Source organism: Neomonachus schauinslandi, chromosome 13 (genome assembly GCF_002201575.2).
Source record: "Neomonachus schauinslandi chromosome 13, ASM220157v2, whole genome shotgun sequence".
NCBI lineage: Eukaryota > Metazoa > Chordata > Mammalia > Carnivora > Phocidae > Neomonachus > Neomonachus schauinslandi.
The window spans coordinates 45,348,163-45,375,330 of NC_058415.1; the positions used below are offsets into that span (position 1 = coordinate 45,348,163).

Sequence of the window (27,168 nt, forward strand, 5' to 3'; positions counted from 1 at the left end):
CTTTGGGTTTTTTTTGTTTTTCTTTTAAAAATAATTCGCTTTCTTTTGCATGCCACAGGACAGACTTCTAGTTTTAAAACAGGGTACATCAAGAACAAAAATAGCCCCCCCCCCAACCATCTTTATTTTCACCAATACAAGAAATCCTTCTGGAAACATAAGCAAGTGACTAAACAGGATCGAACCACTGAATCTACAAGTTAATACATGATCTGTTATGGCAGAATAACCAAGAATTTTCCCCCAAAGAAAGATTTTAATTTTCCAAATATAAAAGAGTCTAAGAGGATCGTATGTGAACAAAAATCTCTTATTCCAGGTTTTATGGTAAAGATGGATAACACACTGGCAGCCGAAGAAAGCTGAAACTCTTACTAATAAATAGATCCAAATTAAGAATTTCTACATTTCTTTAGAAAACAGAACCAGAATTTTTTTTTTCTTTAAACGATGATCCTGTGGAATGCCTTTACTTCCGTCTTTATCTAATATTAGAACAGTAAAACAGACACAAGGATGTTGATGATAGCTCAACAGTGCTGGATGCAGGACGTTTACAGGTACACTTGTTTAAAAGTCCTACAGGTTTATTGACTAAGGCTAGACAACAATTCATATGATCCTATTTGGTGCATTTTCTACCATGGTCCAAGATCATTATATGGATACAGCCAAGGGCTGGGCCCCAACTTTCAGGAGAAAGACCACAAAGAAGAAAATCAGGGTGGCAATTTGGTCCCCCCAGTTGATTACCTGTGTCCTGGAACTGGAAAAACAAAAGGTGGCAAATACAGACTGCAACGAGTAAAAGGACTTGGAAAAGTTGGTGGAGAGTGGCACGGTATACGAGTAAGGTCACTGGGCTTGGGATGGCAAGGGCGCTGCATTGAAAGAGCATCCGCGGGACCAAGTACTTATAATGTCTTGTGGTGTCATTCCCTCAACGACTTTAGAGTATCTGTATGCGATAATAAATAGATCAGTTATGTAATAAGGCAGTGTGTTGAATATGCATTCGTCCTGTGGAATGAACCACCACAGACAGAGAGATACATGATACCATACACATTCTTTAAGTTTTCTTGTGTTGTGTTTGATTTGTTTTCAAGGCTATCCAGGCTAACTCTTCCCGGGGATTTCCTTGGAGAGAAGAGTGGTCCGCTGAGGCTGGTTTGCTTAACCTCTCCTTTATCAAGAGATGATGACTGGCTTTAAAGAAAAATAAAGCTGAAGGTTGTTTGATTTTTATTTTTTCCCTTTTGGTTGCATCATTCTGAGTGTTTTCATATAAACAAACAAAAAAAAAATCACAACCAAAAAAAAAAACAAAACAATAGTTTTTGATGCATCCAGTTGTTGTATCCTCAGGATGTTCCAGATGTTTCCAGGTAACTCTGTAGTTTACGGACTGTGGTTTTGTCCAGCGAGCAAAGGTCAAAATCAAATGTCGTGTTTGTGATATGAAAGTGTCCAGTTTCTTCTATAAGGTTCACGATCTAGGGAAGTAAAGAAGACAAAGATTGGGCAATAAGCAGTGGACATCACAAGGCAAAGGGAGAGAGAGAGGGGTGGATGGTATCAAATATGGAACCAAGAGATTAATATTCTCCTTTATAGCAAGAGGGTCCTATGCCCTGTTGGCACGGAACTTTATCCCTTAGCCAATTTGGTAAAAGCCAAAGGACGATTAACCCCTTGAAATCCTCAATCAGAGCCGATTACCTGTTCTCCTCTTTCATAGCCTTTAAACTGATTCCTCCTTTCAAGTCATCAACAGACTATTTTACTGTAAGGGTGGTTAGGGGGAGATACAATTTCAAGACCCTTTTAAAAAATAGTTACTCAATGGATAGTGACTTGACTTACTAGATGTAAGGAAATTCCATCCTAGGAATAACAAAACTCCTTATAAAGTACACACACACACACACACACATATATAATAATCATTTTCTGATTATGTTATTGAAAACTTAGAAAGTACAAAACCCACAAAGGGAAAAAGAGAAACCATCTACAATCCCAGCCCCTGACGACCATGGGTAGTAACTAGAGGAAGGGGGCTGGACCTGTTTTGTTGCTTGATTTGGGTGCTGGTTACAAAAGATGCATTCGCTTTGTGAAAATTCAGCTAGCTGTACACTTTGTTATACCGCAACAAAATTATTAAAAACCTGTATTTATTACTTACAGTCGTGTCCCGTTTAGTCCCTTGGATATTTGGGGGTATGAGTATCTATAAAAAGAAAAAACCTTTGTCTCCTCGGGTGGCCTAGTCCTACCTCATTTCTTCCCGTATGGGCTCCCACTTTCGTGGTGGCAGAGGTACTGCTTTTTTGTCTTGCCTTGGCTTTCAAGGGGAGACTTCTAAGGTTCCAGTGTTAAGAACGAGGCTGGTCATTGGTTTGAGAGAATCTTTTATCATGTTAGTGTCTTTCCATTCTTATCTTACTCAATTTTATCAGAAATGGACGCTGTGCCGAGGTAGCATGGACTTGAGGGATGTATGTTGTGGGTAAACTGGGATGGAGGGGGGTAATTTTAGCAAGCTTTGTAGGGGAGAGAAAAAAACATCAGGATGAAAGAAAATATTTGCACAGAGAAAATGGGCAAACTCTTTTATTTATTTTTAGTTGTCTGTTACTCCCCTCCTATCACTTGCTTCTCATTCTCTTTAGTTCACCTTAAAACAGAGAACAATTTTAATTATTTAGCCTATTATTTATTCAACAGAGTTTCAGATTACCTAATTTCAGGTGGCAAACAGCAGAGAGGAAACTTCTGACCCTCTCTTCTTAGAATTAGTTTTCTTTAAAAAAAATGGTAAATTTGTGAACTATTCCCTATGTGTAAATGGCTCTCAACAGAAAATGTGCTCCCCATTCCTGACATATTTGACTCCCACAGAAGCATAAAAGATATACTGAACCCCAACCCAATTAATCGCCCAGCTCCAGACTGAGCGGCTATTGCCTTATTCAATGTCTGGAACTCTTTTTTACAAATAGAACTATGGGATCATCATAAAACAAATTACTCTCACTATTACTAAATCATCATGACCGATACAGCAAACTGCCTACCTATTATCCTTTTATCCTTCCCCCCCCCCTTTTTTTTTAACGAATAGAAGCCTGATTTTTCTGGAAGTAGCCACAAGCCCAGCTAAAACACTTGCCTCCCCAGACCCACTTGCAGCATTTGGCAGATACTGCTACTTCCTACTTATTTGTCAGAAGTCACTGGGATTTCAGGACCATTTCTGAAAAGGTTGTAGACCATGAGTATGTGTTTTCTGGTCTCTGTCCCCCGCCCCCTTCCTGTCTGGAATAAAGATGGAAACCTATCTTCCCCTCAAGAGGATGAGTGCAAGAGGGGAAAGATGGAAGATCAGGACAGCACTGAGTCTATGTCCTCAGTGACCTCTTACTTACTTTAAACACTGGACCCAGGCTTCTAGCTCTAGCTCACGCATCAAGAGATTACCAGAAAGGGTGTTCCCCATTATGGTTAAAGTACTATATTCACATAAGATAAGAACTTATCAAGCAAGAGCTTATTAACACTAAAAGATCTAAAATGGACACTTGTTTATCAGTTACTAGTTACCGAGCTTTGGTAAGTAACCCACACACAAACTTTTCAAGGCAATCAAATACTTAATTCAACTGATGCTAAAGACATACTAACAGTAGTTTCCAGAGTAAATTATCTTTTTTGTGATACTATAAAAAAATACGATAGGGCTAGGGAATATGTGTAATCTTCAGGACAGAAGAGATAGGCTTTCAACGTACACAATGAAAGCCAATAACAATTCTCCCAGAGTGTGACCTCTCTCCCCAACGAGCTGGCCAGGAGGGGAGCGCCCAAGCAACTGGAACAGACTCCTGGATTTCGTGTATCAGTTCTGACTCAGCTCACTGTCTGAAGGGCACTGCACAGAACATGATAACCTGAGCCTCCATTTCTTCTTCACCTACAAAATGGGGACGATGACTCCTGTTCTAGTACACAGGGTTGTGCAAAGGATCAAATAAGATAATAGGATAAATAAAGCTTCTTTATAAACTAAATTGCTACACAGATCAGGGCAACATGATTATGATTACCATATAAATATAAATGTATCCTTAATGATCTGGGAGGTAACTGTACAGCACATGGACTATCAGACCCAGCGCTTTTTCCACCTCCCCTCATTGACTGTTATCCATTTCATTAGCACTAAAACAAATGAAGCAGGGAAAATGCCAGAAGCTAAAACTCAGAAAAGGCCTACTTGAATTAAAAAAAAAAAAATTACAATGAAAGTTGCAGGGGTAAGGGAAGAGAGCAGGGAGGACAGGAGAGGAAGGAGAGTAGTTACATCACAATGTGGGGGTAAAGGATAGTCCTAGATTCTCCCTTTGAAATGGTAACTCACTCCTTTAAGAAGATAGCTTTCTGTGACTCAATATAGCTGCTGACTAATTACTTAACAATACGTAGAAACCAGAGCAGTACAAATACCTTGTAGAAAAAGACACTTGATTCTAAAGCAAATAACCCCACTTGCCCACTAGGAAACGGGGGTGTCTCAGGTGCACCGGACTGTCCGGTAGGTTTCCAGTGCTCGGATGACAGGCCGCCTCCCTCCCCCACATGCGGCCCCGCGTCCCCCCCCAACTCCTGCAAACACACAAAGAAATGAAGGGGATCCGATCAATCTCACTAAATGAGCCCCATATTTTTATGGGCGCTTGTAAGAATACATCAAGGTAGACGCAGAGACAGCCTTAAAGTAGTATTAACAGCAGCGGCAGCAGTCGGGGCGTTCGGGACCATTTGCCAAAGGGAACGGCATTAATGACTCGAATTACTAGAGCATGTACCCACGTCCTCAATTAAGTAAAGACTTCATAAAGAAAAATAAACGTGGGTTCCTTTCCAGGAATCCTGATAGAACATCAGAAGCACGGCATTAACATGCCTTATTCCAATGACACAAGCCCCAAAGCCTAAAAACACCCCACTGGTCCCCGAAGGATGCCTCTCTGCCTCGCTACAGGAACCGCCTTGCTCTGCCCATGTGGCGGGGCTCTACCTTGCTGTTGTCAGCCCCCGTCATCCTGCAATAAGGAATACCTCCCCCAAATAAGGATAATAAAAGACAGAGTGCTGTAGATAAGAAAAGGCAAGGGTACATGGTGTGGATACTTAGTGGAAAAGGAAGAGTATCTCAACTGCACAACTCATTCTTCCCATCACAGTTATGGGGAGAAAACATTTGTGATGGGTTATTTCCTGTCACGTAAGCCTTTTAGGGGGTACCATGGCAGGCTGCCTTTTTTGTTTGTTTGTTTAAAAACAAAGTAAGGTCCACTTGTTAAATCTATGGCTCTTTCCCCAACCCTGGTTTTTAATTATAAAGAGGTGGATGCATTATTTTTAGTCTAATTATATTTCTTTAAAAATCAGAGTTCTTTCTGCCCAAAAGCAGCTCTTTCAGTGAAGAGAAGTAATGAACAGGCTTTGCTTTAACCGCCGCTGCCTGCAGTGGATTCAGGTCTGGGAGATGTTAGGTCTTCCTGTAGAATCGCGGGGCTACGGACAGGGAAGTGCTGTGTACGGAGGGACCACATGGGCCCTCCCCTGGGGGAGGAGGCAGGCCATCAGGATCCTGGCTGTAAGGGGTTCAGTAACATGAAGGCAATTTCCCAAGATGGAGATAATCTTCAGCAGAACACTTCTCAGGGAGGGTTCTCCATGATGTGAGAAGGAATACTCTAACATACCACTCATTTCCCATCTTCCTGAAGACAATTTAGAAGTATAGTAGCTGTTATCTAAACTGTTAACCTGTCTTCTAAGGAAGCCCTGGTTCTTCTTAGAGCTTTTACTTCATCCTAAAATGCCAAACCCAGACTCAGAGCTCAATTGCTGGGGGAGGTGAGAAGTGCTCAATCTCCCTTTCCAAATAAAGGTGGAATGCAGTTTGAAGAAAAATCCAATTATTAGTCCGTCCTCGGTACTCAGATCTCTGGGTTTGACTGTATCCCCTGTACTGTATTTTTACCTTAAGGGAAAGTGGCGAAGAACACAGGCTCTCCTGATCCAGGGCATTCTGCTCATTAAGCTAGATGCTGGGTGTCCCCAGAGTAAAACAAAGACATTAACCACTTTTTGTGAGCCAAATAAAACTGTCAGACCAGAGTTTTTGATAGGACGTGTTTAATACTAGAAGACTTCGGATGTGATCCTGGCCTCACCAGAAATATCGTCGCAGGTGCTCAGGTCCGCATGGCGGAGAGTACGTCGACTTTGCGGAATGCATTCCGCGAGATGAGCAGCTCTCGAGGTGGAGAATAACATTAGTCCTCAATAGTGCTATGTTTTACAATAGGAATTAATTAAGCAGTAAACCGTGACAGTACATGCATCATGGTATCATAATCACAAGCCTCAGCTGCATTACAAGGCAAAAGGCCAAAGACTGAGAGCTTTCAACCGGCCTGGGAATGCAATTAGGCTGAAACGCTGTGTGTCCTGGAGCGCCTTGATGCCAGGCTAAAAATTCATAGCCATCACTCTCTCCCTCTAGGACACTAAAGTAATCCACTTCGCTAGAATTCTCGAGTAAGCCACCTTCCCTCACGATTCTTTCAAAGGTCAAATTAAAGGACAATGTGAAATCGGGAATGCCAATGACACCCCAAGGTAAGACCCTGCCAAAGGCCTCCTTCCTCCACTCACTGGCTGGGCTTTCTTTGTGAAGGTGTCCCAACCCTGCCCAAACATCTGTTTCACTCTCCTGCGAGACTCGCTACTTGGACCCGGCTTGTGCATTAATAGCTTTATTGGACAACTGCTCCACAGTGGTTCAGAGCTGGTGTTTAAAAAGGGATAGAAAGGGATGGGAATATCAGCTAATAGATTTACCATCACCATTCAGTCAATTAACCCCACGTAATTGGTAAATGGCAAGCTGAACAATTTTCATTTCTAAAGAACGTTGAAGAAAGATACTAGCAGAGGACTAGGGTAATTCTTAGGGTAAACCACTCCAATCCGGCTCCCTTACCCATACTCGCTTAAAGGGAAATGCAAGAAATGCAACTCGTCCCAATTAAGAATCCTAGATCTGTAACAGTTTCGTTTAAATCTGAAACTCTAGAAGGGTTAAAAAAAAAAAAAAAACAACAACCTTATCAGACAAATCAGGCAACTTGGCAGGTTTGAGAGTGCATATTTATAGATTTCAGCAAAAAATGTACACAGAATATAAAAGTGACCATCAGCCATTAAACATTAAAAAAAATAACCCACACACAGCTGGGGTAGATTAAGTATTACTTCAAGTCATTTGAAAGTAGTAATAAAACAAAATTCAAACAGTGAACTAATCTACAAACCCACCCTGGAATTTAGAACGCAACCTTCTCTTTGGGTGTTAAAGAAAAGTTATTTATCAGCAGCCACTGTTAATGCAACAGACACATGTACTGTAACTATAGTAAAATTAAAAAGCACCCTTATCTTCACAAAACATCCAATTGTACTAATAGAAGTTTCCCCACTCCGCAAGTATTTCACAGTTGAGTTCATAAGAATAGATGTATGTTGTACAAGATAAGAGAAATGAGGAAAATATTTCTTTCCCTTCGAAGAGCTCTGGCAAAAGGTTACTCCATTGAATCACAAATGTTTATAACACTTGACTGAAATTCTTATCACTGTTTTCTCATGAAACTAGAAGCCTAGCCCCCAAGGCTTTTGCATTCCCACTCTCCCCCTCCCTCAGCCCACAGGCCAGTGTCAGCCTGCGGATTCGGAGGAATCCGTGCATTCCAGCACCATCGCCTCCTCTAGTGACCCGGTTTTCCCCACCTGCAACACCAGGCGAGGGAGATCATCCACGCTGAGCTCCGGAGCAGACTTCCAGGTAGCCTCAGCAACGAGCACTCCTCCCACCCCCCAAAATACTTCTGCAGGTGGCATCACCCCTGCTGACAGCGCAGGGCTGGCGTGACCTCCAGGGGCTAGGACACGACCCCAGGATGAAGTAGGCCTTGCAGCTTCTGGAAACGGTTGTGCTACAATGCATTTCTCTCACCTGCTGCAGAATGTGTCTCTCCCTCAGCGTCATTAACCTTCTGTGAAGTTCTACCAGTTCATCTAGGTAGGCCTGAAAGAGAAGAGTATCCCCCAAAAAAACAAGCACTTTAGGAAGCAATCCAAAAATAACACAACAACTAAACAGGAACACACAAGCAGCAGCTGGAGGTTCCCCATTCTAGCTCCCTTCCCCAGGCTGTGTGGAGTCAGTGCCCAAGGCTCCTGCAGACTGAGTCTCTCCTGGCCAACTGTTACCCTTACAAAGCCGGCTTTTTTACGAAGGGCAAATTCTTGCACTTATTTACTCTCAACAAGATTCAAGGGAGCGGACCCACCCTCTCCCAGTAACACCCTCTATAGGAAGAAAGGGTACTCAATGGTAAATTGTGAGTTGAAACGTATTAGCACAGACTTTTTTTTAATTCTTCCATCTCAGAAAATTAACTAGGAGAATAAAAGTCTAAATTTGAACATGGAAAGTATAAATGCACATAACCAATTATATCAGGACAAATTCTTTAAAAAAAAAAAAAAAAGGCTTTCCCAGTCATACCTAACAACATCACCAACATCTTATGAAAGACAGGGATGACTGTCCAAATTAGCATCTGGTTTGTCAAAAGCTCCCCTGAAGGGGCAGAAGCGCACCTCTCTTTCCATATGCTCAGACTCCGGAATCTTTGTCTGCATAACTGCATGGGTTTTCCTAGTGCCGTTTGCCATGAAGGCAAAGGAAAGGCGGGTGAAGCTTTAGTCAGGCCTGCCTTGATCCCGCAAAGCACCTTATGACCCTGCCCACAATAGGAGACTAACCCCCAGCGAGTCTTGAAGTCAGATTTCGATTGCATGACGTACACCTGGAAAGCACACTACACTGGGATCAGGTGTCCCGCTCACTTACGGCTGTGATTCCCCAATCCTCCACCATGGTTTTCTTACCTCCCAATTCAATGTCCCCAAAACCCCTTGGCAATGCAGGCATCATGGCAAATGGTAGCATAAGGGCCCCGCATCCCACTGAAGATATAGGCGAGACTTGGAGAACCCGAGAAGAAGTGCTCATCATTTGGGGGTGTGGGGCACTTCCGATGAAGACATGGAAGGAGAGCCAGCACGGATGGTCAAGGGAGACACCAGGAAAGGGAAGCTAGTCAGTGCTACAGCACTCCCAGGAACGCCCTGGAAACCTACCTTGTCACATTCACCATTCTTTATTTGCTTATCTGATTTGCTTTGCTTTATTGGACTTTTCACTTCAAGAATCTAGGGATCAAAGAGAACACTGGTAAATTTGATTTCAGGCACTTCGTAGCGAACCGGCCCCCTAAACAAAGGCACTTAGGCATGAAATGTCATACAATAATATCACTTTCCAAATAGCATTTCTCCTATGTTTTCTTTCTTCTCTTCTAATCTCACTCTTTCTTGGAAAATAAAGGACTTCTATCTGAAATGCTGAGTCAGGGCAATAGACTTAAAAAAAAAAAGTTGACGATAAGGAAATTGATCGAAGCTTCCAAGGCTGCTGCTTTTTTGTGACAACACTCTCACACATATGCACAGCAGCTGAGTTATACTGGATTATAGTCCCCTCTGGCAAGAATTTTTTCTTACTCATTCTGCTGTTTCAGCATGACTACCAGTGCTCAGCATGCTAGGGATGATAAAACAAACACTCAAATGCCCTTTTTAGTACCTGACTTTCAGAGTTAAAAATTACTCAGATCCACTAACGGGATGCAGCTTTGGAAATGAAGATGGCCATCAGTTACACTCGTTGCTCCCACCCTGGGATCCTCCGACTCAAGAAATAAAGGGGCAGGACTATCTTCTGTGTCTCAAGAAATGATGTGTTTACCCATGATAAAGTACCAAGTGCCTGCCCTTCCATCTGAACCGATTACAGCTTAGGGTACGAACGGAAGTTTTGCGTGCTGTTTATAAGCTTCCGTGGGGAGCTAGGTTTTTAATGAACTAGAAGGAGACACAAATTATTATTTAATAAATGCAGTTGGTTTATTAGAGTCCTCAAAATTGAGGATTATAAGGGAAATATTTTTAAACGGGTCTTGTTTAAAATCGCTGAGATCCACTGAATTTATTGATGAGTGTTTACAAATGTATATAAACATAAAAAGCAAAGTAATTTGTCTTTTTCATGATAACCTCATTACCAAGTGAGTTATAATCAGAAGCTAATAATAAGGAGGAAAATACCAAATAAAGGATATATTTACGAAGTCTCATGTTCATTCCTACTGCTCTTTATCCATTCTCTGCTCTGACACACACACACACACACACACACACACACACAGTTCTGTTCAAAAGTCTACCATATTCCATAACACAAAATGACCTTAAAATGAGTCCACTTTTAGTAAGTTTCTGATTGGGCTCGGAAACTTAAGTTCAGGTCCTGGCCCTATTATTTAAAATTTTTGGACCTCAAAAAAAATGAGATGAAATAAACAAGATGAACATGATGAACAAGATTCAGCTGTAAAATGTTATACTACCAACAGTTCACCTGTTGGGGATATAGGACCATGACATTCTGGAAAAGACCAAATACTTTAAAAGGGTATATTTTCCTTTGAATTTAGAATAATGCATGGGTAAGAAGTGAGCTTCAACAGATCTTTCCTGAGAATTGCCTCTATTTCTTCATTTTTAACATTAAGATAACCAGATGACCAACCTGACCAGGCTCAGTCACTTAAAATACAATGCTCTGGGTAACACAAGGAAATTACTTAATCGCTGGGGCAAGGCAATCATTTTTAACGTGCTGCACTGTAAAGGAAACCCAACACTCCACTATATTCAGAATTTCCTTCTCTATTGTTGTTGGAAATGAGACCTCAAGGGGAAACTCCGAGCTCGGAGACCTAGGAGTAAGTAGGTCAGTAGATGGCACTCCTCGCCAACTCAGACACGCGGTTGGGCAAAGCAGAGACCGTCGGCCGAGATTCCAGGCCAGAGAGAAAAACAGCGCCTGCGTGCTTGCCTTGTGCATTAGAAAACTGAATTGTATGCCATCATATCCCTCTCTGCAACCCCCTTCACTGCACTCTGGGGGTCAAAGTGACTAAGGGCTCTACATTTGTAAGGCAACTCTGCTAACTAGGTTTAGAGAGTTCTACCACCTTCTCCTCAGAGCAGAAAATAGAACATTCGGGGCACTTAAGTCCCACCCTACACATTCCGTAAGTGCTCCAGCACAGAAGGCCAAACTACATTGAAATCCTAGTTTCTTTCTTCTGAAGCTGCAGTGGCAGGAACAAAAGCTCCGGGTGTCAGTGATCCGCCTCAAGTTACTGAGTGGCTGCCCAGAGAGGGCTCAGTTAATCTTCCTTCTTTGATCTCTCCCTGCTCCAAAATAAACAGCTTTGTCAAAACCTCATTCTGAGAGAGCTTGAGCCATGCTGAAGACAATTGTTTTATTTATGATCATTTCTTATCTTTAAGGAAACGACTCCAGAATATAAAAGTACAGCACCTTGTCTTCCATGGGCTTATTTCAAACCAGTTTAACTGGATGGACTCTTTAATTTCATTCAACATGCTTTGCAGGCTGAGAGGTAATTTATGATATTCTGAATATTAACTTGGGTCCAGTGGATCACTTCCTTCCCTCAAGGCCCCCACCCCCGCCCTTCTCATACATACTTTCAGCCAAAAAGGATCTGGAATTTTGATTTCATTTGAAACTCATGTAAGGGAGGTTTGAAGTTTAGTAATAATAGTAATACACATACACACACAGCCCTCTGATTAAAATGGCACAGCACTCACTATTATTCCCTATTAAGCTTTACTGGAGACAGCCACCCAGACTGCCAAGATGCACCATTTATACACATGGTAGTCCCCTAAAACAGAACTAAGTTGCACTTCGATCCTTAATCTGAGGCTATTATGGCTTGAGAATCAAACTTTAAAGATTATTATATTTCTGTATCCCTTTGAGAGGACTGACAACTCAATTATTCAGGAGATGGATTCTCTACTGATAGGTCTTTCATGTTAATGATCGCTAGTAGCTCCTAACAATACTCAGGTTAATTACTTGCTTTGTTGACATGTGGCTCTCTGTTCACTTTTTATCAATAGTTAGAAAATGTTTGACTCAATTAGCACTTTCTCTTTTCCCTAATCCCTGGAAGACTTGAGAACGGGTAAGGAAAACTCGGCGTCGTCTCGTAATTTACAGAAACTTGAGAGATCATTATCAACTTGAAGACAGAGCAACCCAGGAAACTCATACTCTGAAGGCCTAACTGTGAAACAGGAAGTCTGTTTTCATCTATTTTATTTGATGTGAAATTTCAAATTATCACACATACATTCAAATAAAGATGGAAAACACATTCTAGGGTGAAATTCAGGGGACTTTTATATTTTTAATTAATTTTCACTATTCCACTTCACCGGCAGGGAGAACTAAGAAAGACTAGCTAATTTTTAAGAAGTCCTAAAACACAGACTTAAAGGGACAGCAACACACACCTGACCCGAAGCAGGTGATTTGAGGGGTTAAGAAATCAATACTAAACAAAGTTTTAAAACCCTTCTCTGCTCTCTGTTCCAAGACAGCAACAAGGAGGTAAGTGCTCTTGCGGTACTACACCTATTTCCTACCCTAGACTAGCTAAAAGTGAAAGCATATGGACTTTCTTATTATGCTTATAGGTGCATGGAGGAAGTGACATATAACTGAGTATTCCTGACAGATTGATGATTCACATGTGTGAAGCTACATTTGTCGAATAAACATATGCCAAGAAACCAGTGGTATGCTATCTAATTGGATAAAGTAATTTTTACCCTCACCAGATAGATGATACCATTCATTTTTTTTTAGTCTCGTTTTGCTAGACAGGTATTAAAAAAAAAAAAAAAAAAACTGACAAAGAATCCAAACCTTTCCCTGAAGCCAAGACTTGAGCCAAGTCAGCTCAAGCCTGCCCATCCAGGAAGCGTCGAGGGTGGTTTGAAAGGCAAGATGGGGGCTTTGTGGAGCTGCATTTATTTATCAAGCACAGTCTTAACCCTGACTGAGAATGAAGCTGAAGGGGCTTAAGGAGGGGCTTACCTAATACCCCTAACTCCTGACAGTGCCCTGCTGCTGCCCGTAAGGGACCCTGGTTCTAACACACTCCCCACCTGAAGCGGAAATCAGGGTTCCAGAGGCTTAAATTAAATACGCAAATATATTCAAAGTCCAAATTCTAACCTTTGCCAGCTTATACGGAAGCACAGATTTACAAAAGAAACTCAAGTTATCTAGTTAGCCAGCCCAGGGCTCTTCCCAACTGACTGGCAGTGATGGTTATGCCCTTATTCTTCACCTGCCCCAGAAGTGCTTGATATGTGGTGGTTAGGCAGCCATGTGAGAGGAGAGAGCCAAGGGTATGACTGGCACTGGAGCTGGGGAACGCAGGGATGCCGGGAGGTAGGGTAAGGAGTAAGAATGTACTAACTCCTTGAACAGCCAGCCAGTCTGTAACAGATGATGAGGCTGGGCTTGCATTTACATGTAGTCCACAAAGAAACTGTATGAACACGGTGAGGCAGAGAACACTGATATTATTCCTACTCCATAATGAAGGCTTTAAGTTGCGGATAAACTTTATAAATGAGGTATTTTAAATTTTAAGAGATCTTATGCTTTATGCAAAATTTAAAAAGAAAATCTTCAGCTATAAAAATCACATTTCCCAGTAAAGCAAAGATCACAAATTCAAGGACAAGGCTGTTTAAAATTGTAGGACATCTGTGAAAGAGAATAATTTCAGAGAAGCTCAGTTCTTTTATTCTCAAGTTCATAATATTCATAGGGTAACGTGATTAAGCAATTATTTTAGAGGTCACAGGGAATCTGCCTAAACAAAGAGATAAGAATAGCTTACATAAATGAGTGTATCAACTCAATGCACTATGAGGCTTTTACAATATTCATGGTATTTGAAATTAGTTTATTTTAGTATTTAAAATATCCCATTCTTAATCATTTAACAAAAGCTCTTCATCATAGCTTTCAAAGTTTTGCCTAGACCTTATCCAAATAACTTTATTCTGAATTGACTATTAAAATAAGGCTTCCTTTTTGCTTGATTCATAACAACGATAATGACCATTATTTATTCTGCATTTTATTAACTATTCCTTACAATTTCAAATGATGACCCTCTTTTCCTGGATGAGCACACAGGGGCAGAGCACCTATAATAATAATAAACATCTACTCTCATCAACTGAGTGCCCAGTAGGCATGAGCATGGCTCTTGCTCTTTACAAATACAGTATTCATCATTGTTCCAAGAGTCAGCAAGGCAGGTATTAATATCCCGGTTTATGGATGAGGAAACTGAGAATCAAAAGTTCAAAGTTAATTTCCCACCAGTACATTACTGTAAATTAGTAAAACAAAGAACCAGGCTTTATCCTAGCTCCAAAGGTTATATTCTTTCTAATTCATTAAATTAGCCTATTTACTGCCGAAGGGGGGAAAAAAACCCCACAGGGATCAGGAGAAAATGAGCAACACTTTCTGTCACCGTCCCTTCCTGCGTCGATATAATTAACCCATCCGATGGAACACACTTTTCCCATGACAACAAAAGTTCTTTCACCCCATCTATGTGTTTATTCCGAAGGTTGTAGATTCCCATTTATTTGAGAGTGAGAGAAATTTTGTTTAAAATTAAGGGATAAAAAGTTTTGTGTGCTTTGTAAAAATGATCACACCTCGTTTGGCAGAGTCCTGAAGAGGGCAAAGGCAGCAATTTACCTGGTTGTTGTTGGTTTTTAATAAAGGTGGCGGGGGTTCGTGATGTAGGGGTGAAGAAGCTGAGCTGCTTTCACTGTCGCTACCGTCACTTAAGCTAACTCTGAAAAGAAACAGAAGTCACACGCATCAGTCTAGACAGTTCTTGAAATATCTATGGAAATAGGCGCAGAGAGCAAGGAATCCAAACACTAATCACCGGAAACTTGGTGCAACTCCTACAACCGCTAACTCATAGTGGTGCTCACTCTGGGTTGGAACCGTGTTAGGTGTTTTAGCGCCTCTTTCTCACTTAACGACCCTTATTTCAACAGATGAGGAAACGGACTTCAACTAGGTCACCCGCCTACGGTCAAGAGGTAAAAGGGGCGGTTCTGGGATTCAAACCCAGGCAATGGTACCCGACGTTGGTGCTCAGCAGCTATATTGTACTGGCCGCATTTATTCTTATATCTCCCTGCTCCAACTCCACCTGCCTGCTATCACCAAGCATGTTACCCAAGCTGCCAGGTCAGCAAAATCAGATATTTTGTAGGTTACTACCCTTTAGTTTCCTTTTCCTCCTGCCTCTTTGCTGTGGGTGAACCCAGGCTGTGGGAGTGGAAGCCCAAGATGCTAGACCCACACCAACTATTTCTACCGTGTAATGATTCAAGGCTGTCCCTAGTCTTGACCACTGCTACAATAATTCATTGGAAATATACTTTAGCAACATGAAGAGACAGTGTGTTTGGGATAACTGCTTTCAAGAAAGAGCGTATCTTTCAACAACCAAAGGCAACATAAAAACATCACCCCTCCCCTGTTTTTTTCCTTTCAGAACAAAATAGAATGTTCTTTGTAGCCAGGGTAGGAGATATTTCTTTATTCTACTCTACTGAATGTATACCCTCCTTCTGAAATGTCCTTCAGTGTTTGCTCTCTTTGGCTATACAGTCACCTAATATAATATTCTTTTCAGAAACAGAAAATGCTTTAGAAATCAGGATAGTTTTTCTTTTGCTCTGAATAGGCAATCACATTCCAGCTCTATAATATATTCAGATAGACAAGATACAAGATAGGAAATGAAAAGGATACGCTGGGACATCCTTCTAGCAAAAACTGATGGAACTTGTTTTTCTTAACTAAATTACATTAATGAAGTGTTCCGTTGAAGCGCTGCTTTAAAATGCTTCTTGACTGAAGTGGAAGGCTGAGTATTTAAACTGATTAAACAGTTGAGACTTCACAAGTGCAAGGAAGACCAAATGTTACATTGGCGCCGCTGTACTAACAGCACATGTCAGGTGGGGGGAAAGAAGCGAATCTCCAACAACGGGGATCACATCAGACAACGCACAAGCCTGAGCGATTTGACCCGCACCGACTCAGGGCAGGGGGCAGCAAATGGGTGGGCAACGGCCAATCACAGAATATCCAGATTTTCTAAATAACAAGAACTGGAAATTGGCTAAATAGGTCATGCATTTTTCATCAGGTAAATTTGAGAGCAGCCAGCAGTCAGGATTTTGGTGGTTATAAGTATGCTCACTGCCACGTTCCAGTCCATTTTTAGACTTTCTGTCCTACCAGTTAGTTTCCTTCTTGTCAGAGTCAAGAGTTCTAAAGGGAAATGTTATAACACCAAGGCGATAAGTCTCCTTATTTTCTCCTATTCAAAAAAAAATAAAAAATATATATATGTATATATATGGGTGAGTTTGGGAGACAAGGTGGAGAAAGAGGTATTGGATATAAGTATTGATTATGGCTACAAGCATCACTGAGAGATCTGAAAAGGCGTATATACTCCGGGAAGCCCTTCTCAAAGAACACTAAGGAATTACCGATTAGTAAACATCCGATCTGTCCAGCTGGGACTAAGATGGTATTCTTTTGAGGAATTTTAGGGCCTTCCACACAGTAATGGATAATGGGAAAAGGTTTAATGTGATGTATTATAAATGTAATTGGATTTTAAGTTCAAGTAGATTCATATTTTTGCTACTCAAACACATTAAAGTAAGCATGCCTATTTGTTTTCCTCATGATAAAGAAATAAAACCCTCAAGGCAATTTCAAGTTGACTATTAATTATAAGTGACATGAATTACCATCTTATAATGTGGAATTATGCCTCACAGCATTAAAGCTACTTAAGGAACCTAATTGTCAGCACACTTAAAAGGAATTTATTTGCTGGAAAACACACACAGGTGATCCTAGTTTTAATTAGGTCACACATAATTCACTGAAGCCAATTACATATTTCTAACTACAAACAGCAAACATGCTCCCTCAAACTCTGAAGCTATAGCAATGGATCTACACAAACTCTTCAAATGAAAACGGAGTTGATTTCAGCAGTCAGTCCTGCTACCTTGGCATAGACTTTCAAAAACAAGAACTCCTAGTAGGATGTTTTCCCTATAGAATTTTTAGAGGAAAAAAACCTCTGCTTTCTGAGAAAAGGGATACACAGTTCCCTGGAGAGAGGAATAAAAGCATGCCTAGGTGACCCAGCTTAAATGAATGTGACCATTTTCTGCCACTGTTTTTGGTGTTGCACACCTTTGCGGTGGTTATATACTGGTAAGTTTGGGGAAAAGGCATGATTCCATAACAGGGAGCTGCGTTCCTGCCAAGACACACTCACCTGCGGCTTCGGCTGCCTCCTCTATTTACAGGTCTCTCCATTTCGGAGTCATTGTCATTATCCTCTGCCTCATCTGATTCCTCCTCATTGTCATCAGAATGCAGATCTTTCATTATAGACCTTAAAGGACCTGAGGAATGACAGTGTACCACAATCAAACACACGACTTCATACACATTTAGTCATATTGGACACAGGGGACTGCTATCCAGCACAGAACGTTGGCCAAAAAATCAAAAACAAAACAAAACAAAACCAAAAAAACACCCCCACTATCATATATATTTATACAATTGACAAGACATATTTGGTAGTTTCTGGACTGTAACATCTAAACGAAACACTACTGTTTTCACAACAGATGCCCCACGATGTTCACTGGAAGATCTCTATTTCCTAGGAATGTTTTTCTATGTATTTTTTTCTTCCCTAAGAAAAATTACACCTAAAAAGGAACAGAAAGATCTATTAGTAAACTGAATGTTTTGTTAGGTTAATCCATGTATTGAAAAGTTGAGGCTAATAAATCACCGTGGTTGTAACTTGTTCTTGGCAATGCAGCCTTTGTGTGGTAGTTTTTGATCTATTAAGGTTTAGCTGTTCCTTTTATTTCAAGGTCAATTTCAGGTCAAGCAAGCATTTCAGTCAAGTTCAGATTATGAAGTATTTCAATTCCATGGTGTAATGTCCTATCTCTGATCTTCATATTGATCTTGGACACAAGGTCTTGTTCAAGCAACAATTTTATGCAGCCGATTTTTATTTTATCTTTTAAGAAATTCCTGGCAAAACACCAGCATATATTTGCATAAATAAAACCATGTAATAAGTCAGGTGCCCAGAAAATTCAAGAGAGTATCCAGTATTAGACGGGAGAGAAAAAAATTAAGTCATAACTAGTTTTATTCTAGAACAGGACATAACTGGGGAAAAAACAAAACCAAAACCAAAACCAAAATTCAGCGTGGCTTATTTTCACTTGACTGCTCTAAATGTGATGAAAACAAGATCACTCTTTTTTATGTTAAAGAAGAGATTGTGGAGGCAATCAAGAAAGTGAGAGAGGCACTTTTATTCTGGATTAGGCAATTCCTAAAGCCTAATCTAGGACATGAATATCTGAGTTCTCACTAAATCGGCTCTAAAATAAGTATTGATTCTCTGCAATCTCAGACTTTGCAAAACCCAAATTTCTCTACCTTTGGAAGTCAGTGTAACAAGAAATCTGATTAGCCAAAATGGTCAGTTTTATATATATAATATATATAAAATATATATAATATATATATATTATATAAAAAATATAAGGAAGCTTAGCCTTAGCCCAAATACATACAACAATTTAATCCTTTTCAAAACATACAAGGCCATCAGAAATTGAGTATGGTCCATGAAAGAGGTCATGTGCAACATGATGCTCAAGAACAAATTATTCCTTCATATGATCTCACTTTTCATGTTAAAAAAAAAGGGGGGGGGGGAGACCTTACTTGAAGATTTGCACACACCAAAAAGTATAAAATATATATTTAATGTTCTGGCTTAAACTTCTTTATTAGATTTCTTTCAATTTAAATTTCTTTAAGCTCAAGCAGAGGGAAAATAAATTTTAAGGACAGCAAACTAACACTTGCCAAAGAAAACAGGTCTATTAAACTGCAGGGAAAAAAATAAATAAATAAAATGAAAGACCTCCAGGAGGGAGAGTAAAAACCTATTTCTCTATGTCAGAGCCTCTCAACTCCAGCTTTTGCTATTGTATTTCCTTTGGGAGCTCCCCGGAATGGGCTGTGTGTGTCTATAATCCTTTTGTAAAATGGGACTCTGATGGCAGGGACTGGAAAAAGAGGAATTTCTAGAGGCCGGCCTCATACATCATAACAATACTCAAGTGCATGCCTAGGGGAAATAAATACAACTGCATAAAAGCCAAGTTATCATTCCAATAATAAAACAGTAGAAAACAGGCCATAAATCAACTCATTAAGATGTTTTACGAGGAAAATGTCCCATCGTTTGCCTGGGAGATACTGATACCTTGTTGCCGGGGCTGGGACGGTGTGAAGCTGGAGCTGGAGCTGGAGCTGGAGCTGGCAGGGCTGGGTTGTTCGGACTTTAAAGAAGAAGAGAAAGCCATCATCAATAAATTTATGGGACACTACACATCTAAAATTAAAGAACAACATCACTGCTCAAAAATACTTTGCTCTGCAAAAACCATCCGATGCTGTGCAAGAAAAATGAATACACATTGCATTATGCCAAAAACAGCGACACAGTAGAACCACGGTATCCTTTTTGTTTTGTCCACCATGTTTTTACTAGATGCAGAAACAAGTATATAAACTCAAGGATGATGAGACAAACACCTGGGTGTTGACACGACGGCTTTGATTTCACTCCTGTTTGCTACTATCCAAATCTCTTTCTAAAAAGATTACCTTGATTACCCTTTCTGCAATCTTTGATTGACTCAACTGGTTAAAACATAGTGGTAATGAGGCCAAGGTCATTAGTTCAATCACATTACGAGCCAGTTAATTTCACTCTGGTCCAAGGCCATGACCCAACTCTAACCCCATTCATCCACAGTTCACAAATGGAGGTAATGTTCACAAGGAGATCTGGCCAAGTCCCACAAACGAGTCAATGGGAAATACTGCCACTACTTTAAACACACACACACACACCACCCTCTAAATCCACAGCCTATGTATGCAGGTAAAGAGCATCACACACATGCCCCACTCTCTCACCATAAATTCTCCTCAACCCCTAATACCCAGAACAAGGTCCACATCCTCCTTTACCTGTCCAACTCACAGTTGTCTTCCTTCTCCAACCCACTGAAAATGTGGATCTCATCTGTTTGCTTATCTGATGTGCTGCACTGTTATGCTGCCTTTGATGCGTGTGTTTCCTCTCCAGTAGACTGCAGGGTCTTGAAAAGGCAGGGGTGCGGGGGTCTGTCTTGTGCTTGTTATCCACTCATACTTAGCATAATGCACTGCATACAGCAGGCACTCTGCATCTGGCACTGAAGGCAGAGCATTAGGTCCTCTGCTCTACCTGCCAGTTTTTATGAAGCTTTACAGTAGATAAAGGTGGGAAGAACAAATACATGGACAGAAGTGTGCAAAGAAATTGATCATACCATCAACACACTTGAATTTTATGTATTTAGGCCAAATTGAAAATAACTTAATGTTGGACTATTTCTATCCCATTTCTAATGTGCTCACAGTCTCAACTATACACTTGTTATTTGAGACATAGATGAGGTCTTTTCACGTACAGGACATTATCTTTCCTCTTTCGACTTCGCTCATTGGATGACCCAAGTTATCGGGGCCACGTGGAAGACAAACTAAGAGCACCATCAGAAGCCACTAAATGAGGAGGAGAATCTCAGTTCAGTTGATAATGCAGTTTTCTCACCACAGATTTTTTTTTTTTTTCATCTCCCTTCTCAGCACTGAATCCCAACCCCCTTCTCTGCAAGCAACACCGAGATCCAGCCTCGGACACAAGGAAGCACTTTCAAGCATTCCTAATGCACACTTCACATCCTCAGGCTGGATGGGAAAACAGGTGTCAGCAATCTACCACTCATTCTGCAGGAAAAGAGCCAGACAGGATCTCTAATGAGCGGCAGGCGGCCACCAACCCTTTACCACTGCAAGATTTACTTGAGCTTTGCAGTACAACGTCCGACACATTGCTGTCTGTGGCCCACAAAGAAAAGCTGGTTTACAAGCACAAATGCCTGTGTGAGGGACTCTTCATTTCTGTTGAGTGGCTCTTCCACTGTTGAGCCACAAAAGTGAGCCACACACTGCAAGGGCATTCAGTTAGCAGCTATGTGCAATGCCCAGCTGCAAAACATTTCTCCTCTCCAAGTTGCTCTTTTCAGCCATGAAAAGTGTCTGCAAATGGTATTATTTTGATAGCTCTGGAAACCATTTGGGAGCCAAAAAAGAGGTTTCCTTACAGTGAGTGGAGAGAGCTCTAATTCCCCCTCCTGCTGGACCAGTCATGTTGCACTGGACTTAAAGGAGCCATTCTGCCAGAGCTATTTGCTGAGAGTGACACTAATCAGGAAAGCAAGAGGGGATGGTGGCCATCTCCCCCAACCACCCCATGCTAAACTTGATCCATCTGTCTCAAGCCTCATGCCAATGCCAGAACCAAACCTGCAGGCAGCCTTCTTTTAGCTTCTTAACCACAAACAAGGTTAGTAAATCCAGTTACCAACCCTCAGAAAATTGACGAAGAGTAAAGAACATAATACAACAGGAGAAAAAGGCTTTCATTCAATGTTTATCATTACCACCATGCCTGATCCACAAAGCATTTAAGGTTTATGGTAGAAGACACATTAATTCACCGACAATATTAAAAGAGAAACTTTAAAGCAACAGAGGTGAATGGAGAAGGATAAAATGTTGAATGGTGGGCAGCAAATCCAATGTCCTGGAAGCTTTTTGTAACTAGGACAAGGATTTGTGGTTTTGGAGCCAAGGAGACCCCTTGGGATGATCAAAGACAGGGAGTCTCACAATTTCATGGGCATTAGAATTACCTGGAGGACTTGTTAAGACACAGACAGCTGGGTCCCACTCCAGAGTTTCTGAGTCAATAATTCAGATAGGGATGGATAGGGATGAGAACCTAGATTCCATAAAAAGTTTCCAAGTGATGCTGCTGCCACTGTTCTGGGGACCAACCAGACTTTTAAGAACCAATGATCAAGGCTCCAAAGATTTGCAGCCATGGATATTCATCAGAATCAGTCAGGGGCATTCTACACATAAGGAAATTCTGATTAAGTGGGTTTGGTGTGGGGGGTCCAGGCATATTTTGTTCAAACAAATGATATTAATGACAATTCCAAGTAAAACACCACTGATACTATGTTAGTCATTTCTTTTCCTCTAAATGCAAAAGCATGTTTTGGAAAGAATCACAAATCTAAGAAAGCATAAGAGAAAAAAAAAAAGCATCATGAGAAAAATTAGAAACTTACTGATGTATCCAGAAGTAGCATTCCTGCATACTCATCAAAGTATTTTGCAAGAAAACACCCGGAAAGAATGCAATTACCTCTCAATAAAAACATCTAAGAAGCATGTACAAAATCATGTCATAGTGGATGGACCTTAAACTTACCTAGCCAGACCAGGACAGAATTCAACTAAATGGTAACTGTTCAAAAAGCCATTCTGCTACTAGATGAGGGTGACACAGTCTTCTATTTTATCAAATCCAACCGAACGGAGCTGTTGTTCACTTTCAGTCTGTATTTTATTTGAAAATAAAATCATATTTATTCTCCAAAAATGCAAATCAAGGATGATTTTATAACCTAAAAAATGTTGTTTGGTTTATTTTTAAAAATATTCACCATAAACAGAGCTAGAGTAAGGTCTTTAAAGTACCCAAGGACTGAAAAGATTACTGCATCCTCTTCTCCCCTCCTTATGTGTATATGTGCCAAAACCTAAATATAGGGAACTTCAACGAGGTTCTGATTTTTCCCATTACTAATTTGATACTTGTTTTTGAAATATCAAAATTCTCCCCACTAAAAAAAAACTTTTGACTTCTTCCTGTTGATGCCCAAAGTCACATGTTTAGCTTACCTCCTGAGTAATCAAACACTAGACATGAAATGTCTTTAAATGGCATGCTCCACAGTGACAAAAGTCTAGTCTTAAGAACCTCAAATTCGGGAGACAAACCTTAAGAGACTCTTAATTACAAGAAACAAACTGAGGGTTGCAGGAGGGGAGGTGGTGAAGGGTTGGGGTAACTGGGTGATGGGCATTAAGGAGGGCACATGATGTAATGAGCACTGGGTGTTACATGCAACTGATGATGAATCACTAAACTCTACCTCTGAAACTAAAAATACACTACATGTTAATTAAATGAATTTAAATTTAAAAAAACTCAAATTCTATGACAATCACTATCATATCAAACATTCATTGAGTGTTAAAATTTAGAAATCTCTCACCTTGCCTGCTCAAGCCTTTTCCCAATATCTAATAAAAACCTGACTTTATTCAGATTTAAAAAAAAAAATCTTAAGTTCTATTGCTTACTGTGTAGGTTTTTGGGAAGACTGCTTAGGCATTAATGTCCTCATACAGTGAGGGCACTGAGCCTCATGTAGAAGTAAAGTAAAAACTCCTAGCCCTCTACTCTTCCAGTGGTAGCTAATCAACATTTGGTTGCTCCTCTTATTTACAATAGACCACATACTCCTCTTTTGCCTAAAACAAGATATATCTTTACTACCAAAACAATGGCCTACCAAGATTTGCAATGGAATCTTCAACATTAAATGGCTATGCAAAATCATTTTGTAATGGATTTTCAACGGAGGATTATTTTTGCCCAAGACAAGTAAGAAAAACCACATGTTTACAACTCCTACAAGTTAAGTGCTTCAAAAGAGAACACCTATCAAGGCAGGTCAGGCGAGAGGGCTGGTAAAATCTGGCATTGTTTCTTTTTTTTTTTTTTTTTAATTTTTATTCTTATGTTAATCCCCATACAACTGGCATTGTTTCTTAACACTGGCAGCAGGCTTCCTCCTTAGGTAATCAGAAGATAAAAGTTCCATCTTTTCTCACAGGCAACATATATTTATGACCAGAATTTCAACTGGATCTTTAAAACAATCAAAATAAAGAAAAAGGGGAAGAATAACGTACACCTTTTTTTTTCTTCAGGGGAAAGGGAGAGAATACAGTCTAAGCAGTTAAACAGAAATTATTTTAGACACATTGCTATATTTTTTCACAAAATTTCTACGTTGTTTAGAAAAAGAAAACACATAGCCTACAATAAAAATTCTCTCTTTTTTTGCACAAATATCCAGAAAGACTATGTCAAGGGTGAGTACTAATCAAAGAAAACACAAATGTAAATATACTTTTATTTACGTCTCTATTCAATTTCCATGACTGAGCTACTAGGTTCTTGTCAGTTTAGTGCTTCCTTCACTACAAATTAATAATCATCTGACACTTTTTTTTTCTTAGCATATAGTATCATTTAAAAGACTGTCTCATTTATAATGGATGTGGACTGAATTTACAGTGGCAGTCATTTCACAATATACACTTTTAACACTGTATTAGCTTAAGGTGTGTAACATGATTTGATATATCAATTATAGCTTGATAAAACTGAAAAAAAGAACTACCTTATTTAGTAATAAGAAACTTACTGTAAGAAACCTTATTTAGTAGTAAGAAACCTTCTGTAAGAAACTGAGGATAATCCAACTCAACTTTCAAGTATACATTTAATACATTTTTAAAGAAAAATGACATCCATTTTAAACAACTGTGGAAAATGTTCATCACATAAATGCATTCTCTTACCAATTCCCATAGATAGCTAACATATTGTGATAGCTGTTTCAATAAAAGGTAAGCTCACAGTTAAGCAAAGAACTAAGGATTGAAAAGTTGTGAAATAACACTTACATTAAGTTAATCTAACAAGAATGATGCAAGAGTGACTCGTCAAAAAGCTAGAAATGAGAACTTTTATTTCATTTAGTTTTACATTAATACCTGCTTCAAAATAAGCATGCTAAAAGAACAAAATTTTATTTTTTTAAAGATTTATTTGACAGAGAGAAAGAGGGAGGGAACACAAGCAGGGGGAGAGGCAGAAGGAGAAGCAGACACCCTACTGAGCAGGGAGCTGGCAGGGGCTGGATCCAGGAACCCTGAGATCATGACCTGAGTCGAAGGCAGACACTTAACCAGTAGAGCCACCCAGGCACCCCAAGAACAAAACTAATAGAAAGGTATATGAAAATCCAATTGGACAAACATCAGTCAATAACTCTAACCTCTTAATATATCTTTGTGTAGCCTTATCATATTATTTCATTCGCTCTACCATGAGAAAGGCAAGTGCTACAGACTGAATATGTCCCACCAAAATTCCTATGTTAAAGTCCTAAACCCCCATGTGATGGTATTTGGAGATGGGGCCTTTGGGAAGTGATTAAGTTTAGATGTGGTCATGAGGGTGGGGCTTTCATGATGCGATTAGTGCCCTTATTTAGAAGAGACACCAGAGAGCTTGCTCCCTGTCTCACTCCCCGCCCAGCATGTGAAGACACAGTGAGAAGGTAACCAAATCCAAGTCAAGAAAATAACCCTCAGAGAGGAACCAAATCAGACAGCACCTTGATCTTGGCTTTCCCAGCCTCCAGTACAGTAGGAAATAAATCCCTGTGTTTAAGCCACCTAACTCTATGGTATTTTGTTATGGCAGCCCAAGCTGATTAAGACAAAAGGACATATTTTTTATCCCCATTTTATTGCTGATGGAACTAAAGCACAATAAGATTAAGTGGTCAGTAGGTAATATTTAGGTGGATTAGCACCAAGTTTTCTGACTTTTCATCCAGTTCTCTTTCTACTACACCTATTAACCTTGAAAAGGTGGAATTAATTTAAAGCAGTATTCTGAACACACTAACAGCCTTTTATAACACCAGTCAGGGAACACAGTTTTCTATGTCACTGTGAAAGCTGCCCTGAATATCCCTCTGTTCCTAAGGGATATCTTGTGATTGGCACCCAAGGCAAACCAGTGATAAAACAAAATACTTCATCCCTGGGTCTGAATGGGTGCGTCTGTGTCAATTGCTTCTAACATTTGTCCAATCAATACTACAAGAGATCCTGGGTACTCACCTCACTAGTTCGATAAGTTTTGTTTTTAAAAGCAAGGACTTTTCTCCTAGAATGGCATTGGTACTGATCAAGAAGACTGACATCAGAAAACCCACTACGATCATTTATTTTATTTGCCTTCTAAAGTGATCTAGTCTTGTTACTCAACTCTTCCATACAATCTATACATAATCTCCAGGAAAAAAAAAATAGATTTATTGCTTTAAATAATTTGCCAACAGGTCTTTCTTTGAAAGCAAGGTGAAATTGGGGAAAGGACACTGGAATAGGCAGCTACAACTTGCTGGACAGTTACTCAAGTTACGGCTGGACAGTTACTCAAGTCCGTGACCACGGGGGAGACACCCCATCTCTCTTTGGCAAACCCTCTCCATTTGTAGATATTATGACAAATTAAATGAACTTGATGTCAAATTATAAGTGTATTTAGCCTGCTGGGCCCTTATATTATCAAAAGCTATCGTCATGCCCATCATTTGCTGGTAAGAGAGAAAGATCCTAAGAATTACCGTCTCTACAGATAGCAAAGGTCCTTATTTTTGTGACCTATTCAAACTTACGGACAAAATCATCCTGGATGCCAAGATAATTGGCTTTACATTGTGGTGCCTCTGGTTTTAACAACTGCATTTGCTTTTTTCCTTATTATTGTCCTCTTTGCTGCTATTATTAAATGTGTCACCATTTGTGCCCTGTCTGAGAACACAGAATCCCATTAGGAAACGAAATGGACTGAGGGAACAAGGGTCTAGAAATCTTTCCAGGAGACCCTTTTCCACACGTAGGGATGGCGATAATTTTCTTTTAGTTTCCTGTCTTTTAAACACAAGAGCCCCAAGTCTTGTATCTCTCATAGTCAGTAGGCTGCTACTGACTATTGTGGCCAGAACATATAATCTTTCAAAAAA

The 27,168-nt window shown here is 40.1% G+C and overlaps 1 protein-coding gene across 1 annotated transcript in view; it reads right to left on the reverse strand.

Moving 5' to 3' along the window:
- Positions 1-1,024: 1,024 nt before the first annotated feature.
- The window catches only part of MLLT3 (MLLT3 super elongation complex subunit), a 282,058-nt gene continuing 255,914 nt past the window's right edge, over positions 1,025-27,168 (reverse strand). The window contains exons 6-11 of the mRNA XM_044920508.1: positions 19,566-19,641; positions 17,529-17,658; positions 14,894-14,993; positions 9,289-9,360; positions 8,096-8,167; positions 1,025-1,496 (exon numbers count right to left, since the gene is read on the reverse strand). Of these exons, the coding sequence (XP_044776443.1) occupies positions 1,365-1,496; positions 8,096-8,167; positions 9,289-9,360; positions 14,894-14,993; positions 17,529-17,658; positions 19,566-19,641 (582 nt within the window). The 3' untranslated portion in view covers positions 1,025-1,364. The remainder of the gene's footprint in view (positions 1,497-8,095; positions 8,168-9,288; positions 9,361-14,893; positions 14,994-17,528; positions 17,659-19,565; positions 19,642-27,168) is intronic.